A 24,643-nucleotide genomic window follows, 5' to 3' on the forward strand; every position below is an offset into this window, starting at 1 on the left:
ATATGCCTGTTCCCCATTGCCAATCTCTGCCGCACCAGAGGCAACTGCTCTCTTCTGTTTAATTTGCATGTGTGTGTTTTTAATTTATGTGCAAAATGTGCGTTGTAATTTTGTATGCAGTGTTTTTAATTTGTGTAACAGATCTCACCTGGTTTCTTCCTTTCCCCCCAGTGCTTTATTGTGCACTCCGTGTTGCTGTGTGTGTGTGTGTCTAGCTTCATGGTGTTGTGTGTGCCTCTAGTCTATTGTTTCTGACAGCTGTGGAGTCCTCCATGGAGGACAGCCCCACATTCTATTCAGCCACTCCTCCACTGATGAACATTCACTTCCACAATGATGCCAGAGTATCACGTCCTTGTAGTGGTTGCATTACAGGTCTGGGTGAGGACTTCCCTGGAATGCGCCGCCAGGAGGACAACAACTGGGTCCGGGACAATGTGTATACTTAATTGTGTCAGTGGCGCCTTATCTCCTTCCAGACTGGCTGTGCCGGTGACCGCTCCTACGCCCAGGGCATGAGGGCTCCAACCTGTGCCTGGCATGTATCACTCTTTCTGATTTTTCCAGGTTAATAGCTATTTTACTTGGGGGTTGTTTTTTTATGTTAGTTTTCAGGAGATTATGACATTTTCTCAGCGGCAATTCTTTGCCAGTTCTAGGAATTCCAAAAATGTCTCCGAACCTGTCAGCAGTCTTCTATTTGTCCACGGGGTTCTTTGTTATACAGAGAATTTTAATTTTGAGGTGGGCAGATTGCTCTGCTTTTTAAGCTCAGGTCTGTGCCTTTCAGTTTTAAGACATTCCCCTACCCCTGCCTCCTTCTGCTCTCCCAGCCACGAATATTTTCTCCACTAACTTTCCTAGATGAGATTTGTTTTTTTAGCGAGACAGAGAGAGGGAGAGCGTGTGCGCCTGCACGCGTGCACCAGTGAGTGGGGGAGGGGGGCAAAAGGAGAGGATGGGAGAGAATCTCGAGCAGACTCCCTGCTGAGCTGGATCTTGCGAGCCTGAGATCATGACCTGAGTCAAAATTAAGAGTCGGGCTCAGCCCGCTGAGCCATCCAGGCGCCCCTCCTGGATGAGTTTTAAACTTTCCTCGCTGCTGCTATTGCTTCTTATGCCTTGTCCTGTCTTGGTGTCTTAGGTCAGGCTCCTTAGAAGCAGAGCCTGAGGGGCGCCTGGGTGGCTCAGTCAGTTAGGCGGCTGCCTTGGGCTAAAGGTCATGATCTCAGGGTCCTGGGATCGAGCTCTGTGTTGGGCTCCCTGTTCAGTGGGGAGTCTGCTTCTCCCTCTCCCCCCTCAAAAAGTAAACAAATAAAATCTCAAAAAAAAAAAAAAAAAGCAGAGCCTGACTTGAGGGTTTTGTGCATGTGGTGGTTCATTTGGAGAACCTGCCTGGGGTGGGGGCAGGGAAGGAGCTAGCCAATGCCCCCGATCCCACTGGGAGTTCTGGAATGGAGGTGGCCCCACACACTGTCCCCTCTGAGGCAGGGCTGGGGTTTTGTACCCCCACTAGTCACCGGTTGGCCATAGTTCTGCCGGCCTGCTCCCCCAGGGGTGGACTTAACCTCGCAGGCAGCTCGCCGAAGCAGGTTGTACTTGGGTCACCCTGCACAGCAGCGGGGGAGGGGTGGGTGGTGAGTGAGTCCCCTGCCTGGGAATGGGGGTCTGGACAGCACCAGCCGCATTTACTATCCTGGCTGCCTCTGCACACCTCAGAGCCAGGTGCCCCCGCTAGTGCGGTGACTGCCTGTGTTGCTGCCCACAGTGTCCACGAAGGATCTGATCGAGACGTGCTGTGCGGCCGGACAGCAGTGGGCCATCGACAATGACGAGTGCCTGGAAATCCCCGAGAGTGGCGCTGAGGGTGACGCCTGCAGGTAGGGTGTGCACCCTGGAGCGGGCACAGCTGCCCGTGCGCCTTTTCCGGATCCCTGCTTGCTTTGGCCCCGGGGCCCCGGCCCCCTGTGTCCACGGGCACATTGTGGTTGCTGTGAGCGCGCCAGCCAGGCTCCCTCCAGGTGCGGCGAGCCCAAGGCTGGCTGCAGGAACAAAGTAACCACGTACATCTGTAGCTGGGCTGAGGAGCAGAGTTCAGAGAGGGTACGGTTTGGAGCCAGGGTTAGAGGACCGCTGTCACCTCGGAACAAGGAGGTGCCATGCTAACCGCGGCTGGGGCTAGGCAGTGCGCAGCCCACGTGAGAGTTCCCTCCCCGGCTTTGAACTGGGAACCTTCAGCCCTCTTTTCTTTCCCGACTCTGCTACCTGGGGGTCTCCAGAAGCCTGGCCTCCCGCTGTCCTCTGCTGTGTTGATTGTTTTTTCCGACTCTAGTGTGCTCTGCAAAGGACTCATTTGTGCCTTTGCCCCGAATGTGCTGGGCCCAGAAGACATCTTGGTCAGCCATTCACCTTCCTTTTTCCCAGGGATGCTTTCTTTTCCAACCTACTTATTTTTTCTAGATAAAGAGGACAAGGTTCATAGAGGTGATATGATTCACCCAAAGCCTCACTGCTCCCTGGGAGCATGGCCAGAATTAGAGTCCCTGTTTCCTAAAGTTTAGCCCCCCGTGCCTCCTTTAGAGACATTTAAATTCTTTTTTTTTTTTTTTTAAGATTTTATTTATTTATTCAACAGAGACAGAGACAGCCAGCAAGAGAGGGAACACAAGTAGGGGGAGTGGGAGAGGAAGAAGCAGGCTCATAGCGGAGGAGCCTGATGTGGGGCTCGATCCCATAATGCCGGGATCACGCCCTGAGCTGAAGGCAGGCGCTTAACCGCTGTGCCACCCAGGCGCCCCTAGAGACATTTAAATTCTAACCTTGTCCCTTTCCCTTCCCTTTTGTCATCCTACCAGTTTGGGGGCTGCTTAGGAGTTAGAATGTACATCGTTCAGGGGTTTTGAGCTTAGTGGCCCTGAGGTATGCTTGTATCCCTCTTGTGATGGGAAACTCACTACTTCATAGATAGGCAGTTCCATCACTGAATAGCCCCCGCTGGGACATGCCCTTTCTCAAGTGAGACTGAACCCAGCTTCCCGGTGACCCCCCTCTTTGTGTGCTGGCGGCCCAGGGCAGCCGTACAGATATTGGGTGGCTCAACCCGCAGCCTAGAGGCTGCCCTCTTCCAGGCCACGCTGCCCTGCACTTCCTGGGGTTGAGTCTCCCTATCCTTCTCAGCCCTGTGGGGACCTCGGAATGCTGACCCCCTCCCACACTGGTCAGGGATAGACAGCGTGGAGTCCAGTGGGCCCCAGGCCTGAGTGTTCTTGGTCAAGCTCAGACGCAGGACCCACGTTCTTTGGTGGGGGATGTGCTGGCTTTGCCGAGGCCCCTGCCACCAGCACGGGCCTTGCTTGCAATGGGCCTCTGGCAGGGGCTTCCCTCTCTGAGCCTCCGTTTCCTCGTCTGGGCAATGGGACCGGCCGTCCCTCCCGGAGGGGTCACGGGGAGGATGGGGGCCGGTGCTCGGGTGGGGCTGAGGCACACCTGTGTTGCAGGACAGCCCAGAAGCACTGCTGTGTATCCTACTTGAAGGAGAAGAGCTGCATGGCTGGCGTCCTGGGGGCCAAGGAGGGCGAGGCCTGTGGGGCTGAGGACAACGACACCTGTGGCGTCTCCTTGTACAAGGCAAGCCCGACCTGTGGTATCCATAGGCTGGCCCGAGGTCTTCATGGGCTGGGGGGTTAGGCTCCCCGTGGGACTCCTCCGTAGATTTGGGGGGCTCTTCATTTGCAGAGAAACCACCACCAGCTATTCCAGTGGCCAGAAGTGAACGGCACACGTAAAGGCCTGCCCTCACAGGGCTTTTGGTTTCTGCTTTTTCTTTTTGTATCCGGCTTATGTCACTTCGCATCACGTCCTCAAGGTCACCCACATTGTAGCGTGTGTTGGACAGTCTTTCTCTTTCAAGGCTAAAGAACCATCCATCGTGTAGCTATACCACGTTTCGCTGATGGCCCTTGGGTGGCTTCTGCCTCCTGCCTCCTGTGAATAATGCTGCTGTGAACGTGGGGCTAAGAAGAGCCTCTCTCGAAGACAGACCGTATTTCACTTCCACTGTATTGGCTTGAACTTTGTCCTGTGGCCAGACCGAGCTTCTAGGGGGCTGGAGAATGCAGCCTTTCTTCTGGAGAGGTCATGTGCCTGCTGAAAATTGGGAGGAAGTGAAAACAGGCCTTGCGGATGGACAGCTGGCTGTGTGCAGCAGAGGACAAGGGCGAGTTAAGAGAGTAGAACAGCTTCAGGAGAAACTATGGGGGCTGTTTGGGGGAGATTAGGAGAGAGAAGAGGAAGCAGTTGAGGAAGCCAGTGTCACAGGCCTGGGTGCCTGTGACAGGGACCGCTGGAGAACGAGACAAAGGTGAATTCATTCCCAGTTACCAGCCCCTCTCTGAGCCTGGCCCCAGGCTGCATCCTGGGGGCCCTGAGTGAGTCCCTCAGGCTCGTAGTCCATGGGGAAAGCAGATGGGCTCGGAGGGGCCGGGCTGTGGGCAGTGATGCTGTGTTTCTCTCCAGCAATGCTGTGACTGCTGTGGCCTGGGACTCCGTGTGCGGGCTGAGGGCCACTCGTGCGAGTCCAACCCCAACCTGGGCTACCCCTGCAACCACGTCATGCTCTCCTGCTGTGAGGGCGAAGACCCCCTCATTGTGCCCGAGGTCCGCCGGCCTCCGGAGCCCGAAGCCATACCACGGAGAGGTGAGTGGGGAGCAGAGACAGCTGTTGGGGCTTCCAACCAAGGCTGGGTGCCCTCTTGCTTTTTGTGGGAACCCAGGGTCCACTGTCATCTGTGGCTGAGGTACGAGCTCTGCTCTGGATAGAGTTCTGTGGCCTCCAGCGGTGACCTCTGCCCTATTCTTTCTGAGATGGCGATCCCATCTGGCTATGTATGTACCACCCACTCTCCCCACCGAACCAGCAACCCCCTGCCGCCTTTCCACTCTGCACTCACCCACCCTCCATGTCCACCTGCACCTCCACACGTCTTCCTCCCCATTCACTCTTCTATGCATCCATCCATCTCATCATCCCGGCACATCCTTCTGACCCTGGTCCATTTCTCCACTCATTCATCCTACTACACTATCCATTCCCCTGTCCCCTCATCTGGCCACTCACACATCTGCCCTCCATCCATGTATCTACCCAGCCACCCACTCACCCACCCAGCCACTTACCCAGCCACTTACGCTTCTGCCCATCCATCCATCCATCCATCCATCCATCCATCATCTGTCCATCCGCTCATGTATTCACCCACCCACCCAGCAGTCAAACTTCCACTCATCCATTCATTCATTTACCTTCCTTCCTTCATCTGCCCTCCATCCCTGTCAGCTCCGCTGTTCCGTGTCTTCAGGGTACAGGGTAGAACTAGCATACAGAGTGCATTCAGCCTCTTCAGGACAGCACTGTCTTCCCCCTGAATTCTCAGTGTCTGGCCCCGAAGTCGCTAGCGAACAACTGAATGAACAGGGCATCTGTTGGGTGGTCTCCCCTTCATCACCATGAACCCTTTGAGGGCTAATCAGACCTGTGCCCTCTTCCTCTGTGCCCATGCCCAGAGCCCGCCCCCAGGCAGCCACTGGCTATGTGCGTGGGAGCTCTGGTGCCAGGGCGAGCCTGGAGCCTGAGTAGTCTTAGAGCTTCTGGCCCTCAGTGTCCCTGGGGTCTCCTCCTTCCTCTGACTTCCATGTGCTGTGGTCACTGTTCCAGCTGCCATGTCCAGCCTCTGTCATCCTAGCCAGGGATGTCTCCTGGACTCATGACCGTTAGCCTTCTTTGTGCCTGTGGGCCAGCAAGAGCCTGATGAGGGTGTCCCAGGTGAGCCCACAGTGATTCCGCTAAGAGGGACTGGCCGGCCTTACCAGACTAGCGTGGGCACAGATCCGTGTCCAGTCCGAGGAACTACCACTTGCTGGGGTTGGCTGTAGGGGCCTGGTGGAGCAGTGCTGTGAAGGTCTGGTTAGTTCCCAGAAGGGTTTGGTTCAAGGTGAAGTTTGGGAGGAAGTTTGGCTTAAGGAGTCACAGGGTGGGGACAGGGCCGGGAGGATCCAGAGCCAGAGGTGCACGTTCCTTTCCTCCAGCAGGGAACTGCTGGATAACCTGGGCCTCGGGAGCCACAGATGGTAGGGTCAAACTGACCTGGGTTCCCGTCCTGCTCAGGTGACCCTTGGGCAAATCACTTTGCTCCTCTGAGCCTCAGTTTCCCCTCTGCCAGGAGCATCGTATGAAGAGCATGCTGGTGAGGATGGGTTGAGCATGAACCCTAGAAATGCTGCCCAGCCTGCAGCAGACTCGGCAGAGCCCTGGGCGCAGGCCCGTCTGCTGCCCACCTGCAATAAAGGTCTCCAGGCTGGATCCCCAGGTGCCACGGCCCCGCCTGCACGCACCAGGCCAGGGCTGACTGGGCTGGAGCACAGAGTAAACACCGTCAATGTGAAACGTGTTTCTCAGATGTGACCTCATGCAGTTGGTCTCTTGGGACGCTCGGCTGCCTGGGGCCAGTGAGCAAGGCTGAAGTCCCATGCTGACTGGAAACGGGGAGGGCTGCGGGCCCCCCTTCCCCATTCCATTACTGGTCTATGAAGAGCCTCCAAGGCAACTCAGCCCCAGGAGTCTTCTCTACCACTCCCACCTGCTCCCCACTGCAGCCCCGGGGGGCTGGAGAGACCCAGTGCTGCCCAAGGGGGCATGGCTGCGGAAGGCCCAAGTGAGAGTTCAGATCCCCATCTGACAGAACACATGTTTGGGGTCCTTTCTGTTGCTAGGGGTGGTCCTCCCAGATGTCGCTGAGATCAGGGGTCTGGATCCAGTTCAACACTTTGGCCAAAGCTTCCTGGAGACTGTTATGGGCCTGGTCCTGTCATATTGCAGGGCAAAGACTTGTACCTGGCTCTGATGGGTTCATTCTTATTGCTGGAGGTCTGTTTATTCATCTGTCCATCCATCTGTCCATCCGCCTATCCATCCATCCATCCGTCCATCCATCCATCCACCCGCTCACATACCCACCTTCCTATCTATCCATCCATCATTCATCCACGCCTCCATTCACCATCTATCATCATCCATCCATCCATCTATGCATCCATGCTTTGTCCGTTTGCGCTATCTTAGCTGGGCACACAGGAAAGTCTCAGGCGGACCTGCACTGATTTCCCAGGAGTCTATAGCGTCAGCCACCTGCTGGGGCCAACCTGTGTCCCATCACGAGCACTGACACCCCCCCCCCCAGTTGCAGAGGCAGAGTTGGCGAGCCGGGAGGCCCTGTCCCTGGGCACGGAGACCGAGCTGCCCAACAGCCTGCCCGGCGATGACCAGGATGAGTGCCTGCTCCTCCCAGGGGAGCTGTGCCAGCATCTCTGCATCAACACCGTGGGCTCCTACCACTGTGCCTGCTTTCCTGGCTTCTCACTGCAGGACGACGGCCGCACCTGCCGCCCAGGTAAGGGCCCAGACGGCTGGGGCAGGGGCTGATCTTGCCTGTGGAGCGTGGTGTTCCTGTGATGGGCACAATGGGCTCCTGCCCCTCCTGTCACCCTGCACGTTGGAACCCGTGGGAACTGGTGGCCCCTAGCAATGGGATTTGTAAGGTCAGGCGGACAGGCTGAAACCATCTGCTCCAACTGAAGGTCCATTTGCGTGGGCAGCCCCAGCGCCCCACTCTAGATCCCAGTGCAGGGCCAGGACCCAGGCTACAGACGCTCCCACTGACCCAGCTCAAGCTGTGTCCCTGGCACTGGGCCCGAGGTGGTCAGGCTGCCTCAGTCCCTGGTCTGGGGACCTTTCTGTCTGTTGGCTGTCCCAGGATAGATACATTTTCAGTCTAGAAACTCACTCGCCTCCTTCCTCTCCTCCTCTGCCCCGGATAGCTGTGAGATCAATCTTGCCTGGGGTACGTTGCTTTCTGAGCCTCAGTTTCCTCTCCTGTGAAACGGGTAGGAGAGGATTAAATGAGGCAGTCTCTGTCAAATGCCTGGCATGGTGCCCAGGGTGTGAGAAGAGCCTGAGGCCCGACTGAAGGCATGAGCTGTCCCCTTTCTGTCTGCTCTGCCCACAGCAGACGGTGACCCCCCACAGCCAGAGGCTGCAGAGGATTCTGCACTGAAACCAGATTCCTCCCAAGTGGCCTCCAACACCATCATGCTGCCAGTGCCACAGCCCAACACCTGCAAAGGTAACCTGGGCCGCGGAGTGGGTCTGGGCCTCCTGCAGGGGTGAGCTCCCCAGTGCTGGGCATGCACAAGATAGCCTCCTTCCAAAGGGGTGCTTCTGCTTTGGGGATTTGGTTGGTCTTTCCTGCCTGAGGTCAGGAGTTGACAGTGTAGCTGCGAATGTGAGGCTGTGGGGTGGGGGGGAGCCTAGGGCCGGGGATGACCCCCAGCAAGTCTGTTAGCGACTTTTCCTCTCAGGTCCTATAATATGGAAAGAATAGAATCCTTGCTTGAGAAACTGTCTTGGAGACTGTTTGCAGTCCTGTGTGGAAAGTTCTCTGTGTTCTTCCTCTCTCCCCCTCTTTCTTGTTCCTTCTTTCTCTGTATCCTTTCTCTCCCTCCTTCCCTGTCTTCTCTGTCCCCTCCTCTCTGCCAGCACTGTGACTCCAGGGAGGGGTTTGGTATCTGAGCAGTGGTGGCGATGGGAGGTCCCGAACATCGTCCCCAACACCAACTGGTGTCTGAGCCGATTTACCAGGGGACCTTGTGGAAAGGACTGGGGCTGGGGTTCCTTGGCTCCCAGGCCCTCTGCCTGTAGGCTGGAGCCGGGGGCGACAAGCCCACTAGTCTCTGATCTCTCTGGTTTTTCCCAAGACAACGGGCCCTGTAAGCAGGTGTGCAGCGTCATTGGGGACACAGCCATGTGCTCCTGCTTTCCTGGCTATGCCATCATGGCGGATGGTGTGTCCTGTGAAGGTGAGTACCCGGGGGCTGCTCTCCTACTTGTGCAAACCTGAGCTGGCCTGTGGCGGGGGCCCCAGAGTGGAGACGGGGCGCACAGAATGAGGTGGAGGCGTTCTGAATGTGAAACGCACTGTGTTAGTAAGGGAGTGGGTCTGCCTGCTCTGACTGGAGCCCCAGATGGAGGAGCTGAAACAGCTCTTCCCTCACCTGTCACCATGCACAGGTGTGTGCGTGCCATCCAGGTGTAGGCACAGGTGTGTGTGTGCCGTCCAGGTGTGCCCACAGGTGTGTGCATGCCGTCCAGGTATGCCCACAGGTGTGTGTGTGCCGTCCAGGCATAAGCACAGGTGTGTGCGTGCCATCCAGGTGTGCCCACAGGTGTGTGCATGCTGTCCAGGTGTGCCCACAGGTGTGAGCATGCCATCCAGGTGTGCCCACAGGTGTGTGCGTGCCGTCCAGGCATAAGCACAGGTGTGTGCGTGCCGTCCAGGTGTGCCCACAGGTGTGTGCGTGCCGTCCAGGTGTGCCCACAGGTGTGTGCGTGCCGTCCAGGCATAAGCACAGGTGTGTGCGTGCCGTCCAGATGTGCCCACAGGTGTGTGCGTGCCGTCCAGGTGTGCCCACAGGTGTGTGCATGCCGTCTAGGTGTGCCTACAGTCTGGCCAGCACTTCAGGCCACTTCCATCTTGCTGTTCTACCATTCTCTAGAGCAGCACTTCTCAAACTTCAGCATGCCACAGTCACCTAGAGGCCTGGTGACAGCACGGATCCTGAGATCTTGACCCAGTAGGGCTGGGGTGGGGCCTGAGAATTTGTGTTTCTTTCAAGGTCCGTGGGCCACACTCCAACTAGCCCTGTCTGCTTGGCTGAGGTTAGTTTGTGACCCTTGTCCTTGTTCCAGCAAGGTGCAGAGAAAGAGAGAGAGGGGAGTACACGCCCTGTGGTGGTAAGGCAGGACATGGAAGTGACGCTTGTCCCTCCCCTCTTGTCTCTAAGGGGGAGCAGGCCTGGGGAGTAGGGGCCCCAGGTGGGTGGCATGTGCTTGGTTCTGTTACTGAAACCAAAGAAGGGGCAGTGGATGTTGGTAACTCTGCCATTCATGAAGGGGCCAAAAGGGCCAAAGAGGGACCAAAAGCGTGTCCCGCTAGGACTGGGTCTTGTCTTGGTGGGACTTCACGGGACCAGGACCTCCCGCTGTGAAATGGGGGCATTGGGTCCGGCACCTGCTGGGGTGCCTCCCACAGTGAATGACACCTTGAGAGCAACCCGAGAGACCTCGAGACGACACCGCCTCATGTCTGGAGGCAGGACAAGCATGGAGCGTGGAGAAGGCTAGGCAGTGCTTTAGTTCAGGTTCAAGTTCAGGAGATGTGACTTCAGTGGGTGTCCATTGGTAAAAGGGTTAAGTCTATCTGAGAAAAACCCGACATCCAGCCACTTGGCTGAGATTGTGTTCTGATGTGGATGAAAACCATTCACATGCCCAGAGAGGGCAGGAGGCTGGCCCAGGGCACACAGCATGGCAGTGACTGGCAGACCTTTCTCCCAGGTGGTGGGAACAGATCTCAGGGACCGTCTGGGTTTCCCTCCCCAACCCTCAGGGTCCTAAAAACGTGAGGAATGCACCTCTCCTGGGTTGGGACTCCTTTGGTCCCCGTCAGGTGTCTCTCCAGGCCTCTGCGGGACCCCCGGCAGGAAAGGCTGTGGGGTCCGGGCCAGAGGTTGCTGATGGCGTTCTGAGGGGGCAGCCTGCTGTGCAGGGAGATCTGGCTGGGCTCCACCCTGTTTAAAATAATCAAGTGACAGTTACCAACCATGAAAACGCAATAATTATTTAAAAATGACCAGATTTCAGGTTTCTCTTCAAACTTCTGCCCACAGGGGGTTCACAGCCCTGCTCTCCCCATAGAGCACAGGGCCCAGAGTGCCCCAACGAGCCCCCCTGCCCCCGACCCCTTTTCCTATATATGTTGCCAGCTTGGTCTGCTAGGCACTTAAGTGCCAAACCCCCGCTGTTGTGTGGCTCCTTGGCTGCCCGTGGAGGTGGAATGTCTCCAGAGCTGGGGGGGGGGGGGCTCTGGTCCCAGCCTGCTGTGTGCCCAGGGCAGGCCGCCTGTCCGCTTTGAGCCTCACCTTGCAATCTGTCCTCACTGGGGTTCTGGCTCTGACAGCTTTTTGATCGTACAAACTCAGACTTGGGCCCCAAGCCCAGAGGTACGACTGATGTGCTAGGAGGCCTTGGGCGGGTCCCTGCCCCTCTCTAGGTCTCAGTTTCCCTCCTGTCAAGAAATGCTCCACGGCAGGCCACGCCCCTCTAATGGCCCTTCTGTTTTTCCTCCTGCGGCTGTCACTAGACCAAGACGAGTGCCTGCTGGGCACTCATGATTGTAGCCCGCGACAGTTCTGTGCGAACACCTTGGGATCCTTCTACTGTGTCAGCCACACGGTGCTCTGTGCCGAGGGCTTTATTCTCAACATGCACAGGAAGTGCGTGGGTAAGCGAGAGCCCCTGCCTGCGCCACCGTCATGGCTCTCTGCGCTGCTCCATGCCATGCCGCCACGCCGTGGCCACATGCTAAAGGGCCTGCCCTTTGCATATGAGCTCTCAGCACCCCCGCTCCATGTCATGCCCTACGTGTCCTGGTGTCCCGTCCCGCTGCTTCACCGACGCCACCGGGAGGCTGCTTTCCCCAGGGACCCGTGTGCCCGAAGAGTCAGAAAACAAATTGATGTGTACGTGGCTGGGTGGTTGAAATGAGGAGGCCCCATGAGCAGGCAGCAGGATAGAGTCCATGGGGTCTGGAGGCAGGGAGGACTGGGTTTGAAGCGGGACCCCCTAGGAGCTCTGTGGCCTTGGACAAATGTCTTCCCTGCTCCAAGCCTCGGTTTCACGACCTGTAAAAAAGGAGGCATTGATCCTCCTGTGGAGATTATATGACGTGTATGGCGTCGCGCAGAACCTGGGGCACGGTGAGCCTGTGATGTCAGCTGCTCAGATGACCCTTAGGTGCCAACAGAATCTCTTCCAGAGGTGAATGGATGGAGTTGGGGTTGGGCACACCCAGCATTGCACCCCGACTCAGCGTTCATTTGCTGTGTGACACTGAGCAGTGGAGCTCCCTCTCTGAGCCTGTTTCCTCGCCTCTAACCTTGGGGCCAGAGGCCTGGGCAAGGGCTGCTACCCAGCGGTACCCAGCTCCTGGCCCGAGTGTGGATGGGGCTGGTGATGATGGTCCTTCCTTCCTGCCTCTTGGTGCACATGTGGGCCAGGAGCTGGGACTTCAGGTGTGCCCCAGGGGCAGTGAGGAGGGCGGAGCTGAGGCTCTTCCATGGCTCAGGGGTCTGATGTTTTCATGGAGGAAACATGATGGTCCTCAACAGAGAAAGAGACCCAGAGTAGCAGGGACTCAGGGCATACGGTGGAAATGCTCCAGCAGAGACATAAGCAAGGGGGAAGGTCATTCCCACTGGTGGCATCTGAACACACTCCCCGTAGAAGGTGGCATTTGCACTGGTCTTTGAGGGTGGATGGGACTTGGAAATTGGGAAAGGCATGCAAGGCGGAAGGAACAGCTTGAACAAAAGCACAGAGGTAGGAACAGTGCAGAATGCATCCAGGGCACGTGATCGGAGCCCCGTCTGTCTCCTTTGTGCTTGCGGACCATGTCCAGCCCGGACATGTTCTCTTCCTCACCCTCTGCCGCTGGGCACATGGGCCCACGGTGCTGGGCTGAGGGGCGGCTGCAGACATGTTTGCCCCTGGCTTCCAGCTGTTGGCACAACATGCGCCCTCCTGAACCCGCTTGTCAGTGGCTGGGTAGCTCTTCCTGTCTGGGTTATGTCTGTGTGTGGATGTCTGGGAAGGCGGATCCTGCCCGGGCCTGCGAGCATCCCTCCCAGGATGCCCTGGCTGTGGCTGGGGGTGCGGGCTCCCCCGGTGGCCTGGACAGAAGATCTCGTACTAGAAGGGGTCACCAGGCAGCCAGAAAACAGGTTCTGGGATTAAAACAGCAAAGGTATATTTCATTCAGCAAAATTTATGAGCTCCCATTCTCTTTCTTTTATGTCTCCCTCCTTGTTCATTCTGCACTGACGCCCCGGTGTCCCGCCTCCTTCCTCCTGCTCCACTGACATGCTCATTTTATCATCTGTTAGTTCATGTTCTCCCCATCACTTCTTCATGCACAGACGAGTACCGATGTCTTCTGTGGTTCATCTCCTAGCTCCAGGCACAACTGTGAACCCTGGCTGGTGCAACGGGCGACTTGCACTTGGGTGAAGAGTGTGCCCTCTGTGGCCAGACTGCCTAGGTTCAAATCCTGGCTCTGCTGCTTTCTAGTTGCAAGACCTTAGATGAGTCCATTAGCTTCTCAGCCTCAGTTTCCCCATCTGTGAAATGACATAGTAGTCTCACCCGCCTTAGTCACCGTGGAGATTGAGTTAGTCCATGTAAAGAATAGTATTTGATGACATTGTTATGATTCAACAAATGGGTTACACTGAGGCAGCCTGCATTGGTAGTGAGTTCCCCGTCACTGAAGGTATGTAAGCGGAAGTGGGATAGGGTGGAGCCAAGTCCAGAAGACTTCTAATGGACCTGTGACTTCTGCAGTTTGTCTTTTGTGCCCTGCCCTTTGAGGACCATCTCGGCCCCTGGGGAAAGTGTTCCAGGTGGGCTCTTCTGCTAGATGATGGGAAGGAAGCAGCCCCGGGTTCTGCGGCCCATCCCGCAGCAGGGTGGAAAGGGCACCACTCTGGGCTGGGTGCTCTGGGTTCCCTTGCTGCTGCCACGTGCAGGCTGTGTGACTTCGGGGCAGTCATGTCACTTCATCCGTGAAACAGCATCGGTAAACCAGCAGGCCCCTAGTGAACCTCGGGTAGTGTCGGCTGCTGTTATTTATGACCGTGGTTCCTCCCAGGCTGTTGGGGCTGTGGAGCTGGGGCCTTTCTGGGGTCATGGGAACATCTCTCCCTGTCATTCTATCCTGGGAATCAGAAGTCTTACCTTGCACAGCCAAGCCTTCCCAGGAAACTGCTGGTCCGAAACTCTCCGTTTCTCAGCGCCCCATTCCACCCCCACCCCGAGTCAGGGTCAGCCTGGCCTGCATGCCGTTTGGTCACCTGTGAGTTTGGGAGGGTGTCTTTCCCCACAGCCCTGCACCCCACCTCTCCACCTGGTCTGCATCATCCTCGTAGACGGAGCTCCCAGGTCACTGCCCCGAGAAGCGACTCCGACAGTCCGGGGCTCCGAGACTGCAGCTTTTCTCCCCAGTGTCGCTACCTTCCCTGTCCCGTCCCCACGCCAGGTGGCCAGTTCTTTGAGGGTGGGCGCTGTGGCCGACACCCCACTTGGCCAGCTGGCCTGGCACAGAATAGTGCTGGTTAATATGTATGCATGGGATGAACGCATCAGTGAAGGATTGCAGCAGCTCCCTGCCAGGTGGAGCGTGGAGACAGCCGGCATGGGATGGTCATCCTTAGCCCCAGGCCTGGGGCGGGTTCTGGGGAATTCTCAGGTTCTCCCACCCTGGCTTCTCTCACCTTTGTGGGCTTCTCCCTTCCCAGTTGCTCATCCCAAGTCGGTTCATGGCCTCTTTACTCTGTGCCCTGTCCCTGAGGGGACCTCAGCCACTGACCACTCCAGTTAGTGTCTCCATTCAGACCCATTCCATGAACTCACATGCATGCCTGGCTGCCTCTTGACACTCAAACTCACCATGTCCATGGGGTTCCCAGCCTTCCCTGCCAGCCTGATGCTCACCGCCGTCCCCACCCCAGGCTGGGACCCCCGCCTGTCCAACTGCTCAGCCAGGAAGCTCTGTACGCTTCTTGGCTCCTCTTTCTCACTCACCTCCGGCTCACCCATCAGGGGATCCTGTTGGCTCTTCTGGATCACAGCATTTCCAGAACTGGCTTGCTTCTCCTCGCCTCCACGGGTGGTGGTCCCAGCCCTGTCATCCATCTCCTGTCTAACAGCCTCCATGCTCACCCCTAGAGTATTCACACCCAGCCAGGGGACCCTGTTACAGATGAGTCAGACCCTTCTCCCCTCTGTCGGAACCCTCTGTGGCTCCCACCTCCCTCTGCATCTGCAAACACTCTCTTCGCGTCTCTCCCCTGCAGCCACAGCCCCTCCTGGCCGGTTCTGAGTCTGCCTAGCTGGCTGCCTCCTCAGGGCCCTGGCATCCACTGTCCCCTCTGTCTGGGATATCTGCTTGCTTCATTCTGTCAGCCCTTCACATGCTTGTTCAAATGTCCTCCTGTCTGAGGATCCCCCTGGACCTCCCTGCTGTCTCTCTGGATCCCGCATTCCCTTCACCGTGCTCTGGCTTTTCCGCGACACTCATGACCACCACCCTTCCTACTTGATGCTTGTTTATTTATCTGTTGGGCCTCCGGCAGGGATTTGTCTGTCTTGTTCACCGTCGGACGTACTCTGGTTCCAAGAACAATGCTTGTTGGCACAGCAGATGCTTGATAAATCTTTGTTGAATGAATGGCTGCATAGACAGGTGGACATCAACTGCGTGTGGCTCTCTGGGTGGTGAGCACCTTGAGTCCTTGAGGGCAGGGCTGGCTCTGCCAGCTGAGGTCCTGGCACCACCCGGCAGCCCTTGACGGTCCCGCTCTCCCTGCAGACATCAACGAGTGTGTGACGGACCTGCACTCGTGCAGCCGGGGTGAGCACTGCGTGAACACGGTGGGTTCCTTCCGCTGCTACAAGGCTCTCACCTGTGAGCCCGGCTATGCCCTCAAGGATGGCGAGTGCGAAGGTGAGGAGGCCGGCTGGAGGCCCCGCCCCTGATGTGCCCCGCCTCTTGCCCCGCCCCTGCCCCGCCCTCCCCACCTCCTATCCCACCCTGACCTATCCTGTCGGGCCCCCAACCCGCCCCTTGGCCGGCCCCTGGTCTGACCAGAGCCTTACCCCTCTGGCAAGCCCCAAGCCCTTGGGTTTCTTGCCTGTGGAAAGAGCCCACAGATGATGGTGTTTGGGGCAGAGCGGGGCCTCTGAGGCTGGTGGGGGGAGGCCGGAGTGTGCTTCTGGCTTTGCTACCTTTGCTGGCATCTGGGTGTCAAGTTATGCCCTCACCATGCCTCAGTTCCCCGCTTGTACACTGGGGTGGATCTCCACAGAAGAATCACTCATGTGCCTGTCGCTGGAAAATTCTAGCCTCTTGAGAAGAGGGAGAATTTCATGGAACCATTTCAACAGATACTTACTGGCTGCTTTTATGTGCCCGGCAGGGTTCTGGATGGCAGGGTGTGGGCTGGGTGCGGGGGCCCTTGTCCCCGACCTCCTGATGAGGGAGACAGGGGCCACCCAAGCAAACGGGGAGGGCAGGAGTGGCTGTGGGCTGGGTGTTACTTTAGGTGGGGCTCCAAAGAGGCCCCCTGTGGAGGTGACATCCCAGGAATCCAGACCTGTAGGATGGGAAGCTCCGGGAGAGGGTCTCCAGGCAGAGGGAACTGCAAGTGTGAGGGCTTGAGGGAGGGGAGAGACCTTGGTGGGGTCAGAGAACAGAAAGTGTCAGGGGTATGCGCAGGCTGCGAGTGCAAGGAGGGGGACAGGGTTGGCAGGCCCCTTCAGGGAGGAGGTTTGGGGTCTTCACATTTTTAACTAAAAATGTCCAGAAGAATGTCACTGAAGAGGTAAGACCTACAGAAGTGCTGGACTGTTGCGAACCCTGGAAACTGGAGGAGAAGTGGCCCGGAGGTTGGGTGTAAGCTCAGGGAGGGGGATTAGCAAGCCCCACACTGGGCCCTGAGCCAGGGGTGGAGTGAGCTGGGAGGAGAGGTGAGCCCCGTCCCCTGGCACACCCGTGTGCACACACAGATCCAGGGCCAGCCCCCCTCTGAGGACCCTGACACCTGGGGAGGGGCGCCACCTTCCTGGATGTGTCCCACGTCCCCTGCCCCTCTGTCATCTTGGGGTGCTGGCCACCGCGTCCTTAGACCAGAGCGGCTGCGGAGGGGCTGCCTCCTCAGGCATGGTCTCTGGACAGGGCCCACACCTGGTCCACATTTGGGTGCCTGGAACCCAGCACCTGGCCTCCCAGAGACCGGGCTGCTATGGAACAGTGGTGGAAGCCTTGGCAATCAGACAGGGGCGGGATGGAGGGAAGGACAGGTGGAAGGATTGCAGACAGACACACAGGCCTTGGTCGGGCAGTCAGTGACACTGAGTGAGTCTCCGCCATGCCGCTGACTCTCTGTGCACCACCTGTCTGCGTCCTGTCTTGGTTTCCTCGTCTGTCAGAAAGGCCGGGTGTGCCTGCTGTAGGAAGCCTGAGAGGGCTCAGTGCCAGCACTTCGTAAACTGTGGGTGCTGCACAGAGGTCAGGGGCCCTCAGGGACTTGCTCTGTGCCACAGAGCAGGTGGGGGACAGCGGTGCCATCCGGGTCTGGCAGCTCCACCCTCGGTGACACCTCCCGAGAAGGCGCATGCCCTTGGGGATTTGGGCCCTCGTCCTTATTTCTGCCTTCTCCGGGAGCACAGACCTTGGAGCGGATCCCAGCTCAGTGCGCCCGAGCTGTCAACCGTGTTCGTGCCTCCGTTCCCCCCATTGAAGATGGTGTTTGTCGTGTCCCCTACTTCCTGGGGTTATTGGGAGCATTAGGTAAAGAGATCCGTGTCAGGGTGCCGGGGACAGTGCCTGGTACCACAGAGGGGCTCAGGCACTGTGGTGACAGCATCATTACTCCTGGCCCGGGTCACAGCAGCGGTGTTGCTCTGCTGCCCTCCCATGATGGAGAAGACCTTTGCAACCATCAAGGTCACGATGGGGGCGTGTGGGCAGGGGCCTGCCAGCCCACCGGTCCCTGACACCCTGTCTCTGTGTGGCAGACGTGGACGAGTGTGAGCTGGGCACGCACAACTGCCAGGCGAGCTTCACGTGCCAGAACACCAAGGGCTCCTTCTACTGCCAGGCACGCCAGCGCTGCATGGAGGGCTTCCTGCAGGACCCTGAGGGCAACTGCGTGGGTGAGCAGGGTCTGCGGGGGCTTTGGCCATAGGCAGGGGGGCTTGCGGAGTGCTCACTGGGGCCTGGCCCCAGGAGGCACTTGCAAAACAGAACTCTTGAAATCCTGAGGTGTCTGACCATGGCTGAGTTCCTGCTCTTACAGCCTCAGTTTACCCATCTGTGGGATGGGACTGCATGGATATGTTTCAGACTTTTTTAACTGAGCTAGCAGTAAGGAATATTTTTATATCTTGACCTGGTACACACACACACACACACACACACACACACACACACCTGGAACAGAGATTCCACAGAACATTACCATACTACAAGTGATACTCCCTAAAATTTCTATTTGCAAAGAATGTTAGTGAGACATATGGGATTGATCTCATGACGCACTCATGGGTCAAGACCTACAGTTTGGCAGATGGTGGCCTAGTTGTCTGAGATCTCACACTCTCCCCAGCCCTCTTCGCCTCTTTCCGCAACGCAGCTGGTCTGCAGCCTCACCTTCCCCAGGTGTGCTGGCCCAGAGGTGGGACGTCAGAGCCCCTGCGGGACTGACGGCGTCTGCAGCAGGCATGGTCAAGGCTGCGCTCAACCCTGTGTGTGGGGGGCGGGGGGATAGAAGATGCACAAGGAGAGGTGGAAAGGCAGGCAGGTGTGCAAGGCCAGCCGCTGGGTGTGGACAGAAACCGGGGGTATGTTAGAGTGCAGCTTCCGTCACACACCCTTCCCATACAAGGGCAGCTAGTGGGACAGGCATCTCCATCTTTCAGGGAAGACACTTAGGGACAAGAGGGGTGTTGGCTTTATCTGAAGCCTTTCTCAAGACTCTGTGGGGTCCCTCTAGCCATACTCTGGGAGCTGGAGCTGTTTCTGGGGCACCCTCTTAACAGCTCCTCACTGTGTGATCTTGGCACTGTCCCAGAGACCCCACAGGGCTGTGGGCATGAGAGGGTCCCTGTAATCTGCCCTGGGATACCCAGCCAGGGTCAGAGCAATGTGAGGAAGGTCTGCCCGACTGCCCACAATTCCTCAGTGATTCATTCATTGACAGCGTTTTCAGAGCACCTACTATGTGCCTGGTTCTAGATGTCAGGGAGTTATAGCACTTCAATGAGACATTTTGGAGAAGGAGGGACTAAGTGAGCAAACATATTTATAGAAGTGGTGGTTATCCAAGTGTGCTTTGATAAATAATAAAACAAGTAGGGGGTAAAATCTTAAAGGGGGGGTTCATCTACCTAGAATGTTTGGTGGCCTCCCTGAGGAGGTGATATTGGGGCAGGGACCTGAGCAAGAGAAGGAGCCAGCCATGCAAATATCAGAGGGCAGCGTGTGTGGGAGAAGTGGGGGCAGCATGTGCCAAGGCCCTGTGGTGGGCTGGGGACATCTTGAGATGATGACGAGGCCCGTGAGGCTGGGGCAAAGTGTGAGGGAGAGATGGAGGCCGAGCTTGGCAGGTTGGCGGGAAGAGCCAGAGCAGGGGCGTGACCTAGTGTAGTTAACCTGAGCTCAGCTTTAAGTTCTAGGGGAGCCACTGCCTTCAGCCCCTCATCACGGCGGCTGTGAGAGGAGTGTGGCAAGAGCTCAGCGGGTGCTTAGGTTCTTGGAGGAGAAGGCCCCAGGGTCCTAGGACACAGGAGCGGGACAATCTGATCGCTCAGCCCTGTCCAAGGCTGGTCTGGATCCCCAGACCGGCCACCTCCCGGTGCGGCCCCGGACTCAGAAGCCAGGACATGGGGAGGGGCCGTGCCAGGCTCCCCATCACCTGTGTCCCTTCTCCAGACATCAACGAGTGCACGTCGCTGGCCGAGCCGTGTCGGGCAGGCTTTACCTGCATCAACACCGTGGGCTCCTACACGTGCCAGAGGAACCCGCTGTCCTGTGGGCGCGGCTACCACGCCAACCAGGACGGGACCAAGTGTGTGGGTAAGGCCAACCACCTCCCTGCCCACCTTCCACCCAGTCTGGGGCTTCCTGGGGTCCTCGGCCCATGGGAGGCCCCGGCCAAGGGAAAGCCTGAGCATCAGGGTGCCCTGCTCGCCTCCCCTGGCAGACGTGAATGAGTGTGAGACGGGGGTGCACCAGTGCGGCGAGGGACAGGTGTGCCACAATCTCCCCGGCTCCTACCGCTGTGACTGCAAAGCTGGCTTCCAGCGGGACGCCTTCGGCCGGGCCTGTGTCGGTAGGTGGGCGCTGCTGGCTGGGAACCCCTCTGTGGTGTCCACCTGCCCCCGGCCCTGCCCCAGGCCAGCCCTCAAGCCGCCTCGTCCCTCCTTCTGGCCTTGAGCTCCGCCTTGCTGTGCCAGCATCAGTCTCGCTGCCAGCTGCCATCCTGTCCGGCTGTGCCTCTTTGCTCTGGTCTCCTCGGCTTCTCTCGGCATGCTCCTGTCACCCTTCTTTCTTGCCTCTTGCTGTGTCTGTCCATCCCTCTGTTTCTGCCTCCAGCCTCCTTCCAACATTCTTGCTGCCTTTTTCCTTGGCCCCTGGTCTTGTTGCCTCTCCCGTTCCCTGTCCAGGTTCCTCCCTGTCTCTCCTTCTTGGTCTCTGTGTCCCCGTCCTCACCCAGCCCCCTCTTCTACCTGCGGGTGGAGGGAGCTGGATCCCAGGTGCCTTCTGCCCTCCCTATGGGCCACCCACCCTCTGCCTGCCACCCGCCCGCAGACGTGAACGAGTGCTGGACCTCACCGGGCCGTCTGTGCCAGCACACGTGTGAGAACACGCTGGGCTCCTACCGCTGTTCCTGTGCCACCGGCTTCCTGCTGGCTGCGGATGGCAAGCGCTGTGAAGGTACCGCTGACCCCGACCTCTGACCCCACACAGATGTAACCACCATGTAAAAAGCCCAAAGCCCTGCCAGCCCCTAGCTTCATACCTTCATCAGCCCCATCCCTACCTCACACCAATTCTCGACCTCTCCATCTGTGCAAACCCTCCCTGGCCTCAGCTGCTCCGGCTGTTTCCTGCCAGGAGCCCTCCCAGAGGGCCCAGGGTCCAGCCACCACACCAGAGGGGCTGGGTTTCTGCATCGTCTGCACCCGCAGACAGGAGCTCCTTTCAGGCGGGGATGGCAGCCCAGCCTCGGCCCCTTAGTAGGTTCTGATCCTGGTTGTGATTGCTCAGCCTGGGGGTCCGGGCGAGGAACAGAAGTGAGTGAAACCTGAGATCAGGCTTATGGCCAGGGGGAGAGCCCAGTGGCCATCAAGACGGGAATGGCAGCCACACAGCCCCTGGAGATGGTGCCGTCCAGCAGTGCCGGTCCAGGGTGACCCGATCTTCTTGGTTTTCTAGGTGCTAGAAATGCAGCTATCTATGTAAAATCTGCTGTTTTTTACATGATACAATAGATTTAAACTTCTAAAAAACATAGTGAGTTAAACCAAGCATATGAATGGGCTGGACCCTGTCCGCAGGTCGGGGGGTAGGTGAGGGAAGGGGATGTGGGTCTCCAGCCCCTCCCAGCCTGGAGGCGCTTTCCTTCCTTCCCTCCTGGGGAGGGGAGTCTGCGGAGACCCCTGACGGGCCCTCCCATGGGACAGCACCCGCCCGGGGCAAGGCAGTGTGAGCAGGCCTGGCTGCCTCGAAGGGCAGTTTGGATGGCCCCCCAGAACAGACCTCATCACGTTCATTCCCTCATCTGAGCCCCTCCTCCAGGCCAGGCTGGGTGCAGTGAGCTGCGGCTCGGGCCTGGCATCCCAGGCATCGCTGTGCGGCGTAGCTCATTCACTGGCTTCTGGGCCCTTCCACCTTCGCCGCCACCATCCCTGCTTTAGGCGGCTGCTCTGCGCCGTCCGTGGCTGGATGTCAGAGACCCAGAGATGAAACCAGTGTGGCTAGTAGGGGAGGTGGTGGCTCGTTTTGTGTGAACGCTGTATGTGTTGAGAGGTTCTGAGGCCTGCACGTGGGTCAGATGGTGGCCCGCCAGGCCCCATGTGACTGACTTCCTCTGCTCCTCTCCCCTGGCCCCCTCTGCTCTGACCACACCGGCCTCCCTGCTGTCCCTCGAGGGCACAAGGCACACTCTCACCACAGGGCCTTTGCTCTTGCTGTGCCTTCTGCCTGGAACACTTCCCCCGGATGCCCACATGATGGCAGAGCCGCAGCCTCCCAGACATGTTCCCCGTCCCTTTCTCTGCTCTTTCCTCACAGCACTTGCACCTGGGACGTACTGGTTATCTGACTCATTCATTTAGCCCCTCCCCCTACTTTCCCAACACACACGGGAATGGCAGCTCCATGAAGTGGAGATTTTGTCTGTCTTGTTCATGATCAAGTCCCCAAATTCAGCACAGGCTCGGCACATTGTAACAGCTCGGCATTTCTTGGTTGGATGAGGGAAAGCCAAGTCCCTGCCCTCAAGGAGCTCAGAGTCCGGTGGACGTGCCATCTGAGCCATGAGTTGATCTTTCACTCACTCAACTCCCACACCGTTTGGCTCATGCCCACACGTGTAGCTCTTGCCCCCCCCGCCCAGCCCCATGCAGAGCCAGGCCTGGGGATCAGGGCAGGCCGGTGAGGCCCCAGAGCTTGAGGGGGTCCTTGTTAGCACCTGGATGATGCCTCCCAGAGCTATCTCCCCCAGCTCTTACGGACTCTCAATAGAGCAGCGTCTGGCTCCCCACGGGGGAGATCTGAGCCGGATCTGTGGCTGCCTCCTCCAGGCAGCAGGCCGAGAGCCCACCAGCAAGCTCCAGCCCTGCGCCTGCCCCAGCTGCTTGCCCCAGGTGGGCTCCTTGCCCTTTTCGGGGCCTCTCATTCCCCACTGGCCCTTAAGAGAGGCTGGAATGAGTGGTTCCCCAAGATAAGGCCCTAGGTAAGCTGGGACCTCAGCCCTCGCCGGGCTGGGAGGACTCGGCCCTGACCACAGGCCGGTCTCGCCGCAGATGTGAACGAATGTGAGGCCCAGCGCTGCAGCCAGGAGTGCACCAACATCTACGGCTCCTACCAGTGCTACTGTCGCCAAGGCTACCAGCTGGCCGAGGACGGGCACACCTGCACAGGTACCTCTCCTCTGCCCGGGGGCCCCCTTCCCGAGAGGCACCTCTTCCCCGTGTGCCAGGCTCCCAGAGACTCCCTGCTGGGCCGGGGACACATGGGACCCGCAAAGCCTTCAGCGTCAAATTAGAGCTGGATTCCCAGCCCTGCAGTCTCCTTGGCCATGTGACCTTAGGCTCCTCCTCTGTAAAGTGGAGGTGATGGTCCTGGCCTCAGTGGGGTGAAGGATGAGGTTACATACCTTGTCCAGCTCGAGTCCGGTATCTCATTGGCCCTGCACTGAGAGTACTAATGATGGAGCAGCCCCAGATAATGAGCACTGGAATGGGAGTCCTATGTTGTAGTGCGGCCATTGGCAACNTCCCTCTCTGGGCCCTGTTGTCTTCCTCGGTAAAATGGGCCCCTAGGCTCCAGGGCTGTGGCAGGGCAGGATGACTGTCCCGGCTGGGCCCTGCGGGTATAAGGGGTTCACAAGGGGCCAAACCTCTCTCTGACAGACATTGACGAGTGCGCTCAGGGCGCCGGCATCCTCTGTACCTTCCGCTGTGTCAACGTGCCAGGGAGCTACCAGTGTGCTTGCCCGGAGCGGGGCTACACCGTGACGGCCAATGGGAGGTCCTGCAAGGGTAAGCAAGGGGGTCCCTGCCCCGCCGGAGTCTTGGGCAGGCTCTGAGCAGCTTGCTGTGTGGTTGGAGCTCTTACACATAGTACATAAGCATGGAATGGCCGATGCCACTGGTGGCCATATTAACCAAGGTCTATGCCTGGGTTGAGGAAGGAGACAGTCTTTCTGCTGTTTGACTCAGCTTGGGCTAATCTTCCAGGCTTAGGCTCAGCTATGAACGCTCTCCTAGGAGGGGGACAGGGATCCTGAGGGGTGGTCCTAAAAGACAGGAGACCTATCCAGTGGGGAACCTGAGGAGCAGCCTCGGGTCCCGGCGTCTGTCCCGAAGCATCTGCACCTGCCAGCCTTGTGTGCAGATATTGTCCCAGATGGAGCTGTGTGGAGCTGGGTAGGGCTGCACGGGGTTCCCCTCACTACGGGTGTACAAACCCGCCGGGCAGTCACCTGTTTTTGCAGTTTGCAACTACTTCCCTGAATGGGGTCCAGGTTCTGTGACATCTAATTTTCCTTTTATGTTGGGGAGTCACGATACTAAGTTCAGTTCCATTGGGACTTACTGAGGCCACCAGATTCTAGCCCTGGCAAGCCATCCCAGCAAGGGGGAGAGACCTGGAATCCACTTGGGTGGGACACAGGAACATTCCCCCCACCCCGCCCGAGAAGTGACCACTCAGGGCTTCATGGCCCAGTCCGCCTGCCCTCCTCCTGGCCTGTGTGGCCGACTCTTCCCCAGACGGTGGGGCTAAGAGTCCAGAGATCCCTGCAGCTTTGGTCCGCCAGGGCAGGCCCTGGTGTTCCCGCAGTCCCAGGGGTCAGAGTCGGTGCCGGGCAGGGTGCGAAGTTAGACCAGTTGTTCAGCCTGGTGGTCGCTACCTGTAAGTGGGTCCTGAGATCATTTTGGTAGATCCCAGCTGGCTGGGTTTTGGGTTTGTGTTTTTGTGTTTTACTTAGTGAAGAACAAAATGTAGGATCAGGTGGGGTGCAGTGGACACGGAGTGGACCAGGGTGCGCCGTGCCTATCCAGATTGTTCCCGTCCGTATGTGTATACTTAGTCCAGTGCAAAAGCATTCCTTACTGCAGGTTGATGCAAAGAAAAAATAAATGAAAAGACTCCGAGCGAGCGCAGGTAAATCACGGTCTTGGAGGCCC

At 58.1% G+C, this 24,643-nt stretch overlaps 1 protein-coding gene across 4 annotated transcripts in view; it reads left to right on the forward strand.

Annotated features, from left to right (window-relative positions):
• FBLN2 (fibulin 2) overlaps nt 1-24,643 on the forward strand; it is a 59,654-nt gene that overhangs the window by 28,400 nt on the left and 6,611 nt on the right. Inside the window, exons 2-15 of one of the 4 annotated variants that reach the window (XM_040628403.1) lie at nt 1,769-1,880; nt 3,498-3,627; nt 4,516-4,696; nt 7,236-7,445; nt 8,061-8,177; nt 8,809-8,910; nt 11,253-11,393; nt 15,537-15,671; nt 17,744-17,881; nt 19,659-19,802; nt 19,930-20,058; nt 20,538-20,663; nt 22,757-22,873; nt 23,366-23,494. In XM_040628403.1, the coding sequence (XP_040484337.1) occupies nt 1,769-1,880; nt 3,498-3,627; nt 4,516-4,696; nt 7,236-7,445; nt 8,061-8,177; nt 8,809-8,910; nt 11,253-11,393; nt 15,537-15,671; nt 17,744-17,881; nt 19,659-19,802; nt 19,930-20,058; nt 20,538-20,663; nt 22,757-22,873; nt 23,366-23,494 (1,911 nt within the window). The remainder of the gene's footprint in view (nt 1-1,768; nt 1,881-3,497; nt 3,628-4,515; nt 4,697-7,235; nt 7,446-8,060; nt 8,178-8,808; nt 8,911-11,252; nt 11,394-15,536; nt 15,672-17,743; nt 17,882-19,658; nt 19,803-19,929; nt 20,059-20,537; nt 20,664-22,756; nt 22,874-23,365; nt 23,495-24,643) is intronic. The other 3 variants (XM_040628404.1, XM_040628405.1, XM_040628406.1) reach the window with 3 other exon arrangements.

Source organism: Ursus maritimus, unplaced genomic scaffold (assembly GCF_017311325.1).
Source record: "Ursus maritimus isolate PB19 unplaced genomic scaffold, ASM1731132v1 scaffold_14, whole genome shotgun sequence".
Classification (NCBI taxonomy): domain Eukaryota; kingdom Metazoa; phylum Chordata; class Mammalia; order Carnivora; family Ursidae; genus Ursus; species Ursus maritimus.